This window comes from Lepidochelys olivacea (genome assembly GCF_965140295.1).
Source record: "Lepidochelys olivacea isolate rLepOli2 genome assembly, chromosome: 1".
NCBI classification, from domain to species: domain Eukaryota; kingdom Metazoa; phylum Chordata; order Testudines; family Cheloniidae; genus Lepidochelys; species Lepidochelys olivacea.
In genome coordinates this window covers 127,473,619-127,488,625 of record NC_140411.1, presented here as the reverse complement: position 1 = coordinate 127,488,625, position 15,007 = coordinate 127,473,619, and the positions used below count along the sequence as shown (strand labels likewise).

Here is a 15,007-nt window from a genome sequence, read left to right as displayed (position 1 = left end):
TTAAATATGAATTTGTAACTTGTTTTTTGTGTTTTCTAGAAAGCCAGGTTGGGTTTTATGTATTTTCACTATACACATAATACATAAATCAACACTCTATTGTGCCCCATGGCAGAATGCAGGTGTGTCAAAAATCTAATCAGCCCTTAAGGAGCTTACTATGTTTATAGGCTTTTCATTTTTGTCAAAAACCTGATGAGTTTCACTTATTGTTTGTTGCATTTGGGCTCTGTCTTTTTTTCCCCCCCCTGCCTGATAAACCTAAGCCTTGTCTACACTAGAAAGTTGTACCACTTTAAGTATACAGGTACAGTTAATCTTTCTAGTGTGGATGCAGTTATTGTAGGCAGGACTTCTAGCACCGCCTGTTAAGCTGGCTGACACTTCTCATTTTAAGACCCTGCTTTCAGTTGCTTATAATATTGCCAAACTTCAACTGTTTGGGCTGAAATTTTCCACGTTGTGTGTTTGCCTCAGGGTGGATCTTTTGGAAAATGTGAGCCAAAATTGTTCAGCTGGTTCTGACAATGAGGTGAGGGGAAAATAGTTATTTTGCCCAGGATAAAAAGGTCTAGCAACCTTTAGAAAAAAAACCTCCAGCATCCCCAAGCTTTGGAGCAGGGACTTGAAACTTGGCAGGGGATGTCCTTTGTGTCAGGGATGTGCCTTTTGCCATCTCTATGGAAATCCACCCCAGATTGGCTAAATTATAAGCCTTTGAAAAATGGCAATTCACATATGCTCAGTAGAGACATCTTAAATTTTAGCAGCTAAACTTCCTGAAGATTCAGTTTGCACTGTGCTTGCTCCATCTCCGGGCTAAGCAGGACTTTCCTGCAGTTGAAGCTCTGGTCTGCTGTGGGCTGTGCCAGGTCCAGGTCTGGACACTTGAACTGAGAGCAGAGAGCCTGTCTCTCCTGTGCTTTCAGTGACCCCCATGCAGGGAAAGCAGGGTGGAAGAGAAAGCTGCCTCATTCAAATACAGAGGGAACAAGAGCTAGACCCCTTGAGGGAAGAGAGAGGGAGGAAAGAGATTGGGACAAGGAGTCTGGGTGGGCAGAAACTGGAGTGGGAGTGAGAGAAACTGGGAGTTGAGATGAGAGGAGTCTAGGACTGGCTGGGCAAAGGAGACTGGGACTGAATCAGTGCAGCGGGGGAGGAGAGACAGCCCTGAGGAGCTGGAGTATTGGGGTGGGAGGCTGAGCAAAGAAACAGGGACAAGGAGCTGTAGGAACAATGAGATTGGATGAGGAGCCCAGGAACAGAGATTGGGACTGAAATCCAGTGGGGATGGGGAACATGAGCAGGGGAAGGGAGGGTGACTGGAGGTTAGAGTGGGGGAAATGATACAGATTAGATCAGGAAGGGGAAGGGTTCGAGCTTGAGGTAAAAGGGCAGAAGAGGCTGTGCCCACTAGACAACACTCCTGCTCCAGGCATTGGAATGGAATCAGAGATCCCTGAGACTCATCATTCCTCTGCTGTGAGCAAATATCTCTGAAACCCCATGGCAAAGTGGCTCACCACTCTCTAATACTGGCCCATCTAGAGGATAACAGCCTACTTCTGTTTTCAGTTACACTGTTAGCTCAAGTGACAGAGTTCTGTATGGTGGATCTAAATGTTCCAACCTTGCTGATGACCCATGTGGGTGTCAATATGATGCCACACAATGGAATTTTGGTATTTTTAGTTTGCTTTTTTAAAACCTAGGAAATAACACCCAAAAAATTGTTAGGAAATGACAGAATTAAGGTTGCCTGTGCAACACCCTGTAGAAAAAATATGTTTGTGATCATTTAATTAAAGACTGTATCATAATGTATAGGCACAAGTGGGCCAAATTATGATTCCACAGATAACTTTCATTCTGGCTTTTCCCAACTATGGAGTGACTTGACTTTGTAACCTTAATGTTCTTTTAACATAGATTTTGAGTGTAGGATATCAGTATAAAGATGCTTTAGACCAGTATAACTATTCCTGTGCCAGTATAATTAAAGCAGTACAACCCCATAGTGTGGATGCCATTATCCTGGCATAAAGGTGCTTATGCTGGTATTCCTGCACAGAAGGGGGAACAAGCTATACCAGTATAAGATACCTGTTTACCTATAATTGTATCCACAATAGGAATTGTACTGGTATAACTATATTGGAACTATGTAAATTGTAGCAGTGTAGTGAGCATGACCTTGTTGGTAAAAAAGAAAAAAAAAAATCACACCCCTAACAGAAATAGTTACACTGGTATAAAAACTGAGTGTAGATAATGCCTTGTGGAACAGCCTTCTATTCATTGTTCCCCCTGGAATTTCTTTTTTAGAACACACTCTTCCTTTGTAAACCAGAGGAACGCACATCTGGGAATAATATAAAGCCTGTGAAAAATACTTTGAGAGAGAGATTCAGCTCCTCCGCAAAATGAATTGCATGCAAATATGTATAACTGAGCCTTTTCAATGCTTAGCATTTCCTTGTGCTGCCACGGCTGGAGACTTAGGTGCAGGAGCAATGCCCTCTGAGTTGGGTGACATTTTTCTGTCAGAAATTTTTTGATGACAAATGCAAACTGAGCAACACTGAAACAGTTCATGAATTCGTGTCAGTTTTGTTTTAGTCAGGGAGAAAAAAATCTGAAAAAATCAAAATGTTTCATTTTGACATTTTCTAAATTTAAACATTTAAATTTTTCAGTTTGAAACAACTTTTTGTTTCAGAATTTCCTTTTTATTTTTATAACCAAAACAATCAAATGTTTTAAAAGGTTGAGATCAAAATCCAGCATTTAAACTTTGTTCAGTCCTAAATTAAATATTTTACTTTTCAATTTTCAAATAAAAATAATTGTTTTGACTTCAACCAGAAATTATCCCCCCACCCCATCTGCCAGCAAACTGAAACACCTGTTATTTGCACAGCTGTCCTTGGGACTGCTGTTCCCTGAGCCTGTTGAAAACAGGCAGGCAAGGAGGACATGTTGATTACTCCATGGCAGAGATACTTTAAATCTTTTGTGCCATGCTTGATTTATTTAAAGTAAAATTTGAGAAATATACATATCTTTAAAACAAAACAAATTGAAGTAACTTTTTGTAAATAACAGTCTTTCTTTAATAAATCCTTTGTTTTAAAGCTTTTAAAATACATTTACATACAATATTTAATTTCTCATGAAAGCAAAGTAGCAATGTTTGTAATCAACTCTAGTACTGTCCAAGTTCCTACATACAGTTCTGTGAAGGTTCCTTGGTCCTGACCTGCAACATTTATTACGCCAGTCCAGAACTTCTTGCTATGCCATGTGCACTATGGACTAGATGAGATAAAACCAGCCGTTTAATATAAGGCTTTTTTCATTGGCTTGCTCTCCCCTGACCAAGAGAGAGGTTTCTTTAGAAAAAATACAAGGCAATTCACAATGCCATTTCTCATTGGGCAACTGTATATCTCAAAACTTAGCAAAAACTCTCCATTATTCACCATTCATAGAAGATAATCATTATAAATGCCTTCTTATTAAGTGTAGCTAATTAAAACATTTATGTATACAACAATACAACTAAATGCAGTTCAGTAGAATATAACTATCTTTACAAGAAATGGTCTTTCAGAGCAGTTAATGAAGTACAATATGCTTGCTTGTGCTAATTTATTTGTATTTTGCAGAATCTCATGGCAGCATGGCATTTTATGCAGTTCTCAGTATGCATACTGTCAGTCCTCTGCTTGGATACTTCAGTAATAATGGTTAACCAATCGCAAAGCAAAAGCCCTATTAGCAGCTTACTTATTAATTTATTTTCTGTCATGTTTCTACTGGTGATGTCTGTTTAAACAAAGATTTCTGGAGTCAATCCAGCTGAATCAGACAAAATAACATATAAAATAGTTGAATCAAAACAGATTGTGACTGCTAATGGTCTGTATGTTGCCATTTCTTCTTTAAATCCACTTTCAAAGCCACTCTAAAAACACTGGGGAGAATTACTAATCCCAAGGCAATTTGTAATGAAACAAGTCTGAAAGATATTGTTATATGGCTTCCCTATCAGAAGAATACTAATATCCCTCTCAGCTGCAGGTAGTTTGCAGTGAGGATATAAGATGGAAATGCTGCATGTTCTTGGCATCAAATAGTCTTTGAGTTATTGGAAAAATAGAAATAGTTTTTGTTCTTTTATTTCACCCCTTCAGGGCCCATGAGTAAAGCTGATGATGTGTCTGGACAAAAGCAAATCAATAGTGTACCATTTTTAGTACCTGCTGAATGTTAGGTAATTAATAATTTAAAAAAAGAGAGCTTGTTACACTGGTGAGGTTTACCCTGTTGTCAGAAAACCGACCTGGTTCAGTTGTTTGCTGGGTTTATATGTTCTGTCTTCCTGTAGATATGGACATTAAAACTGCTCTTCCTCAAACTGCAGGAAAGGTTTTTCACTAACCTTGATGTGAATCTTTTCAAAGCCTTTAGGAGAATGGGGAAAAATATTTGTTGAATACTGAAAAATCTCAGTTTGCCAAATTTGTTCTTGGATTAATATTAGTTAGCAAATTCTTAAAAAAGAGGAGGAGGAGGAAGATGTTCTAGCAGAAATGACTGTGCCTGCTCAAGGACTGAACAAGAATTTCTGCAAAGAGGAAGCTCTTAAGCAGTGACCAAAATAGTTTGATGGAATTTATACTTTAGAAATTACACCCTTGAGTGGGTGTGAGCTCTCTCCCTCCTCACCTGGATCACAGGAATAGGCTCAGATTTGGTGCTCTGCTTCCTGGAGGTGCAGCCCAAACGGTGGAACGCAAAGGCATCTCTGAGTCCCCTTTGCACTCACCAAATTCAGTGCATCTCCAAAGGTCAAAAGTCTCTTTGGGCAGCCCTGGAGCTGCTCTAATAGAGCTGGTTGAAATTTTTCATCCTAAACGTTTTTCAGCAAAAAATGCAAATTCAGCAACGCTGAAATATTTTGTGAACTCCTTTTGGTTTCGCTGAATTGTTTGTGTGGAAAAAAGAAAACCTCTGACAAAGTCGAAATGTTTCATTTTGACATTTTCTAATGAAAGCATTTCCAGTTTTCAGTTCCAACCAGTTTTCATTTAGAAATTTCCTCCGGTTTATTTTAAAAAATTAAAAAATGTTAAATGCTCGGAATCTAAATGAAAAGTTTCATTTTGCATCAAATATTTTTGACCTTTTGATTTTGCTGAAAATTTCACAAAATGTAGTGTTTTGGGTTGACACAAAACACATTTTTTTTCCCTGAGTTTTCAGAATTGCTGGTGAACTGAAAAATCCATTATTTTAAATGCACAGCTCTAGCTCTAAGTTATGACAGCCTCCCCGGGCCTGCCTATGGCTTGTGACAGAAGCCAGAATGTCTATAGAAGCAAGCATTATAGCTCTGTCCTCTTCTACCTTAACACCCCCTATGTCTGGGCTGGCAGGGGAGAGCATACAGCTGCCTAGAGCAGCCCACTGTTTAGGGTAGCCAACTTTCTATGTGCACAAAACTGAACACCCTGGTCCCACTCTCTGTCCTGCCCCTCCTCTGAGGCCCCACCCCTGCCATGCCCCTTCTCTGAGGCCCCGCTCCCCACTCACTCCATCCCCCCTCCCTCTGTAGCTCGCTCTCCCCACCCTCACTCACTTGCTCTTTTTTACCAGACTGGTTCAGGGGGTTGGGGTGCGGGAGAGGGTGAGGGCTCCAGCTGAGGGTGTGGGCTTTGGGGTGGGCCAGAAATGAGGAGTTCAGGGTGCAGGAGGGGGCTCTGGGCTGAGGCAGGGGGTTGGGGTGTGTGTGGGGGGGTACGGACTCTGGGCTGGGGGTGTGGGGCTGGGGCTCAGGGATTTCGGGTGCAGGAGAGGGCTCCGGGTTGGGGCTGAGAGGTTCAGGGGGCGGGAAGGGGATCAGGGCTGGGGCCGAGGTCTGGGGGCGCAAGGGGTGTATGAATGCACCGGCTGGGTGTGCAGTCTCTAGGGTGGGGTTGGAGATGAGGGGTTTGGTGTGTAGGAGGGGGTCTGGGCTGGGATTGAGGGGTTCAGAGAGCTGGAGTGGGATCAGAACTAGGGCAGGTGGTTGCGGTGCGGGAGTGGGTGTGGGGTACAGGGGAGTTTGGGTGTAGAAGGGGGTTCCAAGCTAGGGCAGGGAGTTGGGGCATGGGAGGGGGTTAGGAGTGCAGGCTCTGGCTGGCACTTATCTCAAGCAGCATGTCCCCCCTCTGACTCCTACGCAGAGGCACAGCCAGACCAATGGGAGCTGCAGAGCTGGCACTTGGGGTGGGGGCAGTGTAGGAGCCGGAGCGGGGACATGCCACTGCTTCTGGGAGCCGCGCAGAGCCATGGCAGGCAGGGAGCCTGCCTTAGCCCCGCTGCTCTGCTGACCAGACTTTTAATGGCCCTGTCAGTCGTGCTGACCAGAGCTGCCAGGGTCCCTTTTCCACTGGGCGTTCCGGTCAAAAACAGGACCCCTGGCAAACCTACTTATGTCTGTGTCATGAGAATTTTCCCTGGCCCTGTGTATGATTCCTACATGCTGAATGGGGGACAGAATAATCCAGTTCAGTTCAGAAGGAGAGCTTGAGTTTCACATTTACTTTATTTTCGGATGTGCAAGGCCCTCTGTGATCAACCTCATGCCTTCTGATACACTTAAACTGTTGTCAACATTGCTGGAAACAAAAGTTAGCAGGACTGCCACTTCTCTCTCTCTCCTCCAACCCAAGCATGTGTCTGAGCTCCACTGCTCCCATGTGATGGGACTTGCCATTCCTGACGCTTTACTGCAGCTGAGACTCAGACTGGGACCCCAGCGTTACCAGGTTGGCCCAAAACTAAGCCTTCCCCAGCTGAGCCAATGGATTCTGCAGGAAGCTTGTCTCAGCTTGAAGTTGCTCTGTAACCTTCCTGCCAGTGCCCAGCCCAAGCGGCTGGACTGGTTTGTGGGGTAGGGAAGGGGGAATCCTCCTTCCTTCTCCAGCTTCAGGGTGACTCCACAGCTGCTCCATGGAGGACACCAGCCCTGAATAACAGTGCTTCAGTGGAGCTGAGGAAATGGTAGAGTACAACAGAAGCCTCGCGGTCTGGATGCCGCAATTATAAAAAATATGAACTGACATGCAGATGAACTGGCCATGGAGTGCTCCTCCCATTTCAGGGGATCTCAGAGACTCATAAAAATATCAGAATGACCTGCCGAACAGGGTCTTCATGGAACCCAAAGAGATCACTTCTATAGGGTTTCCTTATGCCACCAGCCTGCAAAGTGGGAGGGACTTTGCTGAGGTTCAGCCTACGTCTTCCATATAGTAGCATGTTACATTGCTTCTGAGATACTCACTCCTTCCACTTTTTTCTTCCCCCCTACCCATGCTCTGTCTTCTTTGATTCCTTCCCTCTACTCCCCTTTCCACCTTTCTCTTGCTTCCTCACCTCTGCTTTCCTCTCCCCTACATTTTCCCTTTCTTTCTTTTTTCTTCCACCATCGTTCTACTCCCCTTCCTCCTCCTCTCTCTCTTCCTAACTGTATAAAAGAGCTGTACATAGAAATGGTACAGTTATTTATCTCTGCTCTTACTGAATGCACATGCCCTATTCCAGACCATCACACACCGCCATCTATTTTTCAGTGTATATGCCCATTAAGGAGTAGGAATTACATATGTATTAGAAAAAATTGCTACAGGAGCTTGCCATACAAACAAAAAAAGTACTCCATTCTTTCCAAGCACTCTGTAGCATGATGACATTGTTTGGCAAGTGGACCCCAAAAAGGAAGCAGTGATATTAAAGCACAGTAGGAGCAAGTCAAATTGGGATGTTCGTATGCCATCATCCGTCTGACTTTTGGTGAAAGGCTTTATAATGGAAATGTGAAGCATCACTGGGAGGAAGCTTATATTCTTCCATGTCAGAGAGCACAGTTAAACTTCCCATCATATGGTACTTAGTGTTTCAGAGAAAAAGCAGAAAACCTTCAAAATTATTAACCACATGAACAATATGCATCTCTGATTCTCTCAATCCAGTTGTGCAGCAATTTTAAAAAAATGAAATGTATTTCATAACTTTTTAATTCATTTTTTTTCTTGTTTTTATACATACCCCTTCCATATCATCCTGATACATGTAGCATTTTCGAAGTTGGGTGCTTCAAGTTATGCTCCTAAATCCATAATTAGACACTTAAATGGAAGCTTTGGCTGATTTTCCAAGGTATTGAACAACCTGTTTCCAGAGAAGTTAATAAGAGCTGCAGCTGCTTGAAAATTAGACCACTGTTATATAGGGGCCTAACTACGGATTTAGGGGCCTAACTACAGATTTAATAGCCTAACTTTAGGCACCCAAGTTTGAAAATTGTATATAGAGATATACACAGTATGTATTTCCCTAATGAGTCCTAATAAAACTGTGTGTGTGTATACACTGTTTTGTTAATACTTATCAGGGTAGATTTATTTCTGCTCCAGTTCCCCCTCCCCGCACATGGAGACAGCTGTGGGGATGGGGGTTTGCCCCTGGGGGAGGGTAGCTTTTTAAACTCCAGCCAGAATTCAATAGAAAAGTTGCCTGGAAGAGCACATCTGCTGATTAGCCTGGCCCTGCTCACTGGTAGGGTGGCAGGGAGCTTTTTGCATTTCTGCATTCCCACTCCAGATGAACTTACCACTGCCAGGGGCCCACAGTGTTGAGAGCTGGTGCAAACCCAAAGGTTAAATTGAACCCATCATTTTCAAAACACCTTACAAAAATTAACTAATTAATCCTTACAGTGCCAGAGGAAGGGAGGGATGATTCTATCCATTTTCTAGATCGGTAAACTGAGGCCTGGAGTTTGTCATTTTTCTCCAGGGGAGTCCATCATTGTCAGTTTTACAGTTCACATGCAATCACCAATCATCCATCATGCTGAAAGTTGTGTTTAAGATGTGTAGCAGGAATCTTGTGTTGCTTTTGTGTCAGGAATCCTCATTCAGTCTCTGAAGTCATCACACTTTTTCTGCACTTTCTTCCTTAGCAGGGGTGATGCTGGTCCCTGAAAGGAAAACAGAGGATGGATTTGAGGAGCACTTTGGGTTGAACTACTTGGGACATTTCCTGTTGACTAACCTTCTCTTGGAAACACTGAAGCAATCAGGAACTTGCACTCACAATGCTAGAGTCATCACCGTCTCGTCAGCCACCCATTATGTAGGGAGATTGCATCTTAATGATTTACAAAGCAGGTACAAATATATTTTTTTTCTGTTTGCACTGGACTGCCACAAACTGCATAGATTAAAGTCAGTATAAATTGTCATTCAATGTCAGCTGTGATTTTCGTTAACCAGAGGCTCAAATAATTGCTGATACCATTAACTTTCATAACGCTGTGATAGCTTTTGGCTTGAGCAACCCTTCCAGTCATGGGTAGGAAAGAAAAATAGCATATAAACACATTTATAAATTGAGTCTGTTTTACACTGGGCCTTGAAAATCTTTGGGCGCATTTTGGTTCTTATATAATTGTGATGAATGTGATATAAAAAACATTAGACTGACTCCATAACCAGGACATTCAGGATTCTATGTAACTGGGGCTTTGTAAAATGGCGTATGGATATGTAAAATGGATTCTGGACTCAGGTAATTATCCTACAATCAGATCCACAGGCAGATGCCAGCACAGAGCCCCATTGTAATTCCCCTCCAGTGTAACGCACCACTGTTGTGGTATGCCAGAGCCGTTCTTAGCTTAAAGGGTTTCAGTGCTTCTGGACTACTGAAACTTTGTGATCTGCCAAAGACAGCCACTCCTGCCTGGCTGGCTGGCTTTTAGCTTCTCCCGCACCCACACATTGTCAGCTTCTTCTTCCTTGGCAGCTCCACCAGCTGGCACACAGGTCTTCTCTAATTAGCCAGAAGCACGCTGTATAAGCTTCTCCTCAGAAACCCTGCCAGCTGGCTGCCACTGCACTATGTTGCAGATGGCATTCCTCCTGCTCAAGTACCATAACCTAACCCTCTCCCTGCTTCTCCTGCTTCCCTCCACAGCTAGCATGCTATATCCCTACTATGCCTTTTGTCCACCCTGCCTATTTGCCTTTTCCCTAAGTGTACGCCTACAGCTGCTGCCCAGCTGCTCTGGCTCTGCTCTCTCTCCACTGTCCTCCAGCTACACAGTACTCTCACTCCACACACTGTGCCAGCTTTCCCTGTTCGGCTCTCAGCCTTACTGATCAGCCCCTCTGACTGACTGCAACCATGTTCCCACACCCCAACATACCTGCCATGCCCCTTTGCCCGCCTCCTAGCTTTGTCACCCCCATGTCTTCTGAACTTTCCAAAAATGTTGACTGATTAAGGGGTTAACAGAATCCAAAAGTATATTAATGCCTTTTTTTAAGCTGGGCAAAGGTGCTACATAGCAGCATTTTTCCAAATAACAGACCATGTGACTCTGTTTTCTCTTTTGTGCAAGAAAATACAAACCTTTATGCTAAGTGAAACAGGGCTGCTTGTTTAATTAATTTGAGAGTGAGAGAATTGTGTTTACAAGCTCGATTTACTAACTAGTTCAAATGGCTTTATTCTTGCAGTCAAAGTCAAAGAGTTTCAGCTGGTTTCATACTGAAACTAAGCATTTCACATAATTTCCATACCCAGTCATATCTCAGTCCCTGTGACCCTCAACAAGGACCTTAGCAAACATTTTGAGGCACCTGGTCTGACTTTTCACTTTGGAATGAAACCTAAAGGCAGAAGGCTTGTGTCTTTTATTGCAAATATTTCACATGTGAACACCACATTAAACATGTCAAGACTTTCTATCTGATTTCTGATTTTATTCTAGGCTATCCATTCCATCACAAGTATATTGCATAATCTCCACAGAGCAGTTGTAATTTCATCTCTCACATGTAGAACAAGCAAGGAAATTATCCTTACACTTCACATAAAGTACATATGCATTATCTATGATCTGTATGCACTGGATCAGTGGTTCTCAAAGCTGATCCACCGTTTGTTCAGGGAAAGCCCCTGGCGCGCCGGACTGGTTTGTTTACCTGCCATGTCCTCAGGCCATTGGCCTGGTTTGCCGCTCCAGGCCAATGGGGGCTGCGGGAAGGGAGGCCAGCACATCCCTCGGCCTGCGCCGCTTCCCTGCAGTGCCCATTGGCCTGAAGCAGCAAACCACAGCCAGTGGGAGCCGCGATCGGCTGAACCTGCGGACTCAGCAGATAAACAACCCAGTCCGGCGCCCCAGGGGCTTTCCCTGAACAAGCGGCAGACCGGCTTTGAGAACTACTGGACTGGATGATGCCATTTAATGCAGCTCTGCTATGTCTGTAGATAACAACAGCTTCCTTTATTACAGAGAAACCTTGTACAGTGCCTCTTTAGTTTAGGATGTATTTTACCAGTAGCTCACTGTTATTAACTCTTTTTTCAGGGAGATATACACATAAATGTTTTAATTTAGAAAAGCTGTGGCTTAATATGTATAGGAAAAATCTTGCAGCAAAAGTGCCAGTGAGTTTACTATGCAGTCTTTGTGTTGCACAGGTGTAAATTAGGACAGAATCTGGCTAGTTGTGTGCATTTCTAACCAGTGGGAGTTCTGCCTGAATAGAGAGTTCTGACCTACCATATATACACACCCACCAAAGATTTCAAGAAGTGAATTGCAATTTGAACTCCAGACCTATATCTGTGAAAAGACAGCCCTCTTCCCAGACAGGAGAGGCTCTCCACTTATTTTCTCAGTGCCAGATGAATTGTTTCTCAACCAATGACCCCACTCAAATCAGTGAACCTAGTTGTGTGTGTGTATGTGTGTGTGAGAGAGAGAGAGAGAGAGAGAGAGAGAGAGAGACTGACTGCTCACCAGTGTAAGGGAGTTCAATAACCTGGCCTATGCCAGCATGGAGAACTATTACGGTATCATAAATACACAGAAATTGACTATACCACACAACTTGAGATGCGTTGATTCAAAGTAGGATATAACAACTTCACAGCTATAATAAGTAAATCCCAGAATAACCATTACAGTATTGTTCATTGTGCTAACCTCTAATGATTTCCCCCTATTTCTTTCTTTTAAAAGTGTTTTTAAAATACTAATGTAACAGATTATTGCTACTTTTCTAATGTAATATAACGACCTAAATCCACATAAGCAACAGAATCAAAGTTAAAGGTCATACCACCCTTACCTCACCCTTTCCTGCCTACATGTTGCAGTAACATTCATGGCTCTTGGGAGATTTCACATCACAGGACTCTTAAAGCTCCACAGCACACTACTTTGGACCACTGTCTTGGACTTAACCTGGTGAGGAGTGAGACCCCATAGTGCTTTTAAAGATGCAAATACTTTGTGTTTTTTTTTAAAGTCTGTGTGTGTGTGTGTGTGTGTGTGTGTGTGTGTGTGTGTGTGTGTGTGTGTATATAAAATATGCCCCAGGGTGGGCAACATCGTTAGTTTTATGATACTGTGTATCTCTCTCCATTTGTTCTGCTGAACTGCCACATTTTCTAAGAGACAATGCCAAAGTCACCCCTTGTTTTTTCAGTTAAGATGACTGCAAAATCTGTGTGACCATTTTTCACATATCTTTTTTGTAATTTTGAGCTGCCTTTGTTTGGTTCTGATTGGTCACGTGGTATTGGTTCCGGTTTTCTGATTGGCTGAACATACCCCATATTATCAGGAGAGTTAGTAGATCACCTCCCTTTGAGTAAATTGCTATGTGTGCTGACTGGTAGAAATATCGATAAAAGCAGGGATAACTGCTTATCATGCACTCATCCATCCAAAGATACTTCCGGGATTTTAAATTGGTGGTGCCCAAACTGATGACCCATTAGTAACACCAGAGGGGAGACCCATCCCTCCATCTGAGACCCCAGAGGGAGAAAGGTAGAAGGCCATCACTACTTCGGTGCACAAACCCCAGGTAGGGAGCTGGCCAAGGAGCTGCCCTGTATTAAATTCTCTGCTCCACCAGACTTCCTCTGTCACCTTTTCCATACTCTGTGGACTCCTTGTTGGATTTTTCTTCTGTTTCTTTCTTTTTTTTAAATGGAACGCTTCACGAATATGAATGTAATTCTGGTGCAGGGGCCATGCTAGTTGGATATAATCTGTTTTATCTACACCTCTGTTCTCTTGCTCCAACGGCCCAAAATTCTGGTTTGAAGTCACAAACCACATCGAATACATTGGCCACAAAACACCAGAAGGAGAAATGATTTTAAAATGGTCTCTTTCCTGTGAATAAAGTTACATAAAATATATACAGTGACCTTTGTTATGTTTCTCTTTCTCGTGTTTGTGCTTCTAGTGCTCTGACTTCTACATGTCTTTCTCCTGTACCTTTCCCCCTCTTATATATCTATTAATTTGCATCTTTTTTCTTTTGATTTCTTTGTTGTATCAATTCCTTTTTCCTCCTTTTTCTCTCTTTTTAATCTGTTTACTTGATTTCTAATTTTACATTTTCATCTTCTTTTCTCTTTTCCTTTTGTATATTTATTTCTGTATCTTGGTCTTTTAGCTTTTGCCTCTCTATTTCCATCCTTGCCTTTGTTTTCCTTCTCTGCTTGTTCTGTTTCTCCTTTCCACTTTCTTCTCCATTTTCACCTCCTCTTTCTCTGTTTGCTTCTCATCCACTTGCCCTTCCACCCCTCCAACCCCATTCCTCTCTTCTGGATGTTTATTTCCCACTAATAGGGCTTGCTGTCTGGATACACTGTGACAAGACACAGCTTGTTCCACATGGACAAAGCATAGCTTGTTTCATGTGGTCTGTTGGAAAGGAAAACTCACAAGAGCAATGACTGTTCTCACAATGCTTTTGCTGAAGAACATGCTAAAGAACATCAAACATCTTTGTGGTCTTTCAGATCCAGTCCATTTTCAACAGATCTCACATGAGCTCAGGCGAAACCTACTCCATCATCCACATTTTGAAAAATAGCTCTTTAAAGACTAGTGTATTCCATGAATGTATTCTCTGCATGTCAGAAAACAAAGTTGTGCCTGGAGGTGGGTGAGAAACAATTTTCTTGCCCTATGAGAATTTTTGAGATTTTGAATTTTTGCCCATCCCAAATGGGATGAAAAATTGAAATCTAAAAAATAAATAAATAAATAAATAAAAAAAATAAATCACAGGCCCATAATATGAAAAAAAAGAAAACACATTAGATTGGGTCAGTCAAAATGTTTCAATGTACATCTACACTTGGAGCTGGAGATGTAATTCCCAGCTTGAGGAGGTATACGCACACTAGCTCTGATCAAGTTAGCACACTAAAAATAGTGTAGCTGTGATGGTGTGAGTGGTGAAATGGGCCAGCTGCTCAAGTATGTGCCTCAGATGGGGTTATACTTGGGATGTCTAGCCCCTGACACCACTCTCACTGTGCCAATTTATTCATATCTTAAAATAGTTTGGTTTTAGTTCAGTTAAAATACTGGTGAAGATTTGGTGAAGGTATAGGGGGAGGATAGGACTAACTTCTTATTTTATCCAAACCATCTGCCTCTCAAGTTTTAAATTAAAGTGAGGAATAGCCCCTCATCCCCACAGAAATGGAACCTAAGGTTATATATCTCTGAATAACTGGGACTATTATGTATTTTTAATTGCTCATATAAGACTGGTAGAAAATTTTCTCTGCCAAGCTTGTTGTGTTTTTGACTAAATAAATATTTTTTGTAAAAGGGGTCTGTTTGCAACAACAAAAAATTCAAATTTTCATTGAAAACGCAGATGCCAGAAAAATGAGCTATTTTATCTGAAAATTGTAATATTTTGATTTGGAAATGCTGCCACAATGCCTCATGTGAATTGAAGTTCAGTTCCTTCATGTCGCTATTCTCCTTCATGGGATGGGCTCCCTGGCCACACTGCGTCTCCCATACTGCACCACCACAACTCTTTAAGGGGGTTGACTTTTGTGCAGCATGGGAGACATAATCCAACGTGGGAGCCCAGCCTACAGAAGAGAATGGGAGCTT

At 42.4% G+C, this 15,007-nt stretch overlaps 1 protein-coding gene across 8 annotated transcripts in view; it reads left to right on the top strand.

Annotated features, from left to right (window-relative positions):
• Window positions 1–15,007, top strand: part of ZBED1 (zinc finger BED-type containing 1) — a 290,772-nt gene that overhangs the window by 225,771 nt on the left and 49,994 nt on the right. For 5 of the 8 annotated variants that reach the window (XM_084614140.1, XM_084614148.1, XM_084614146.1 and 2 more), the window contains one exon: window positions 9,014–9,221. In XM_084614140.1, the coding sequence (XP_084470266.1) occupies window positions 9,014–9,221 (208 nt within the window). The remainder of the gene's footprint in view (window positions 1–9,013; window positions 9,222–15,007) is intronic. The other 3 variants (XM_084614147.1, XM_084614145.1, XM_084614143.1) reach the window with 1 other exon arrangement.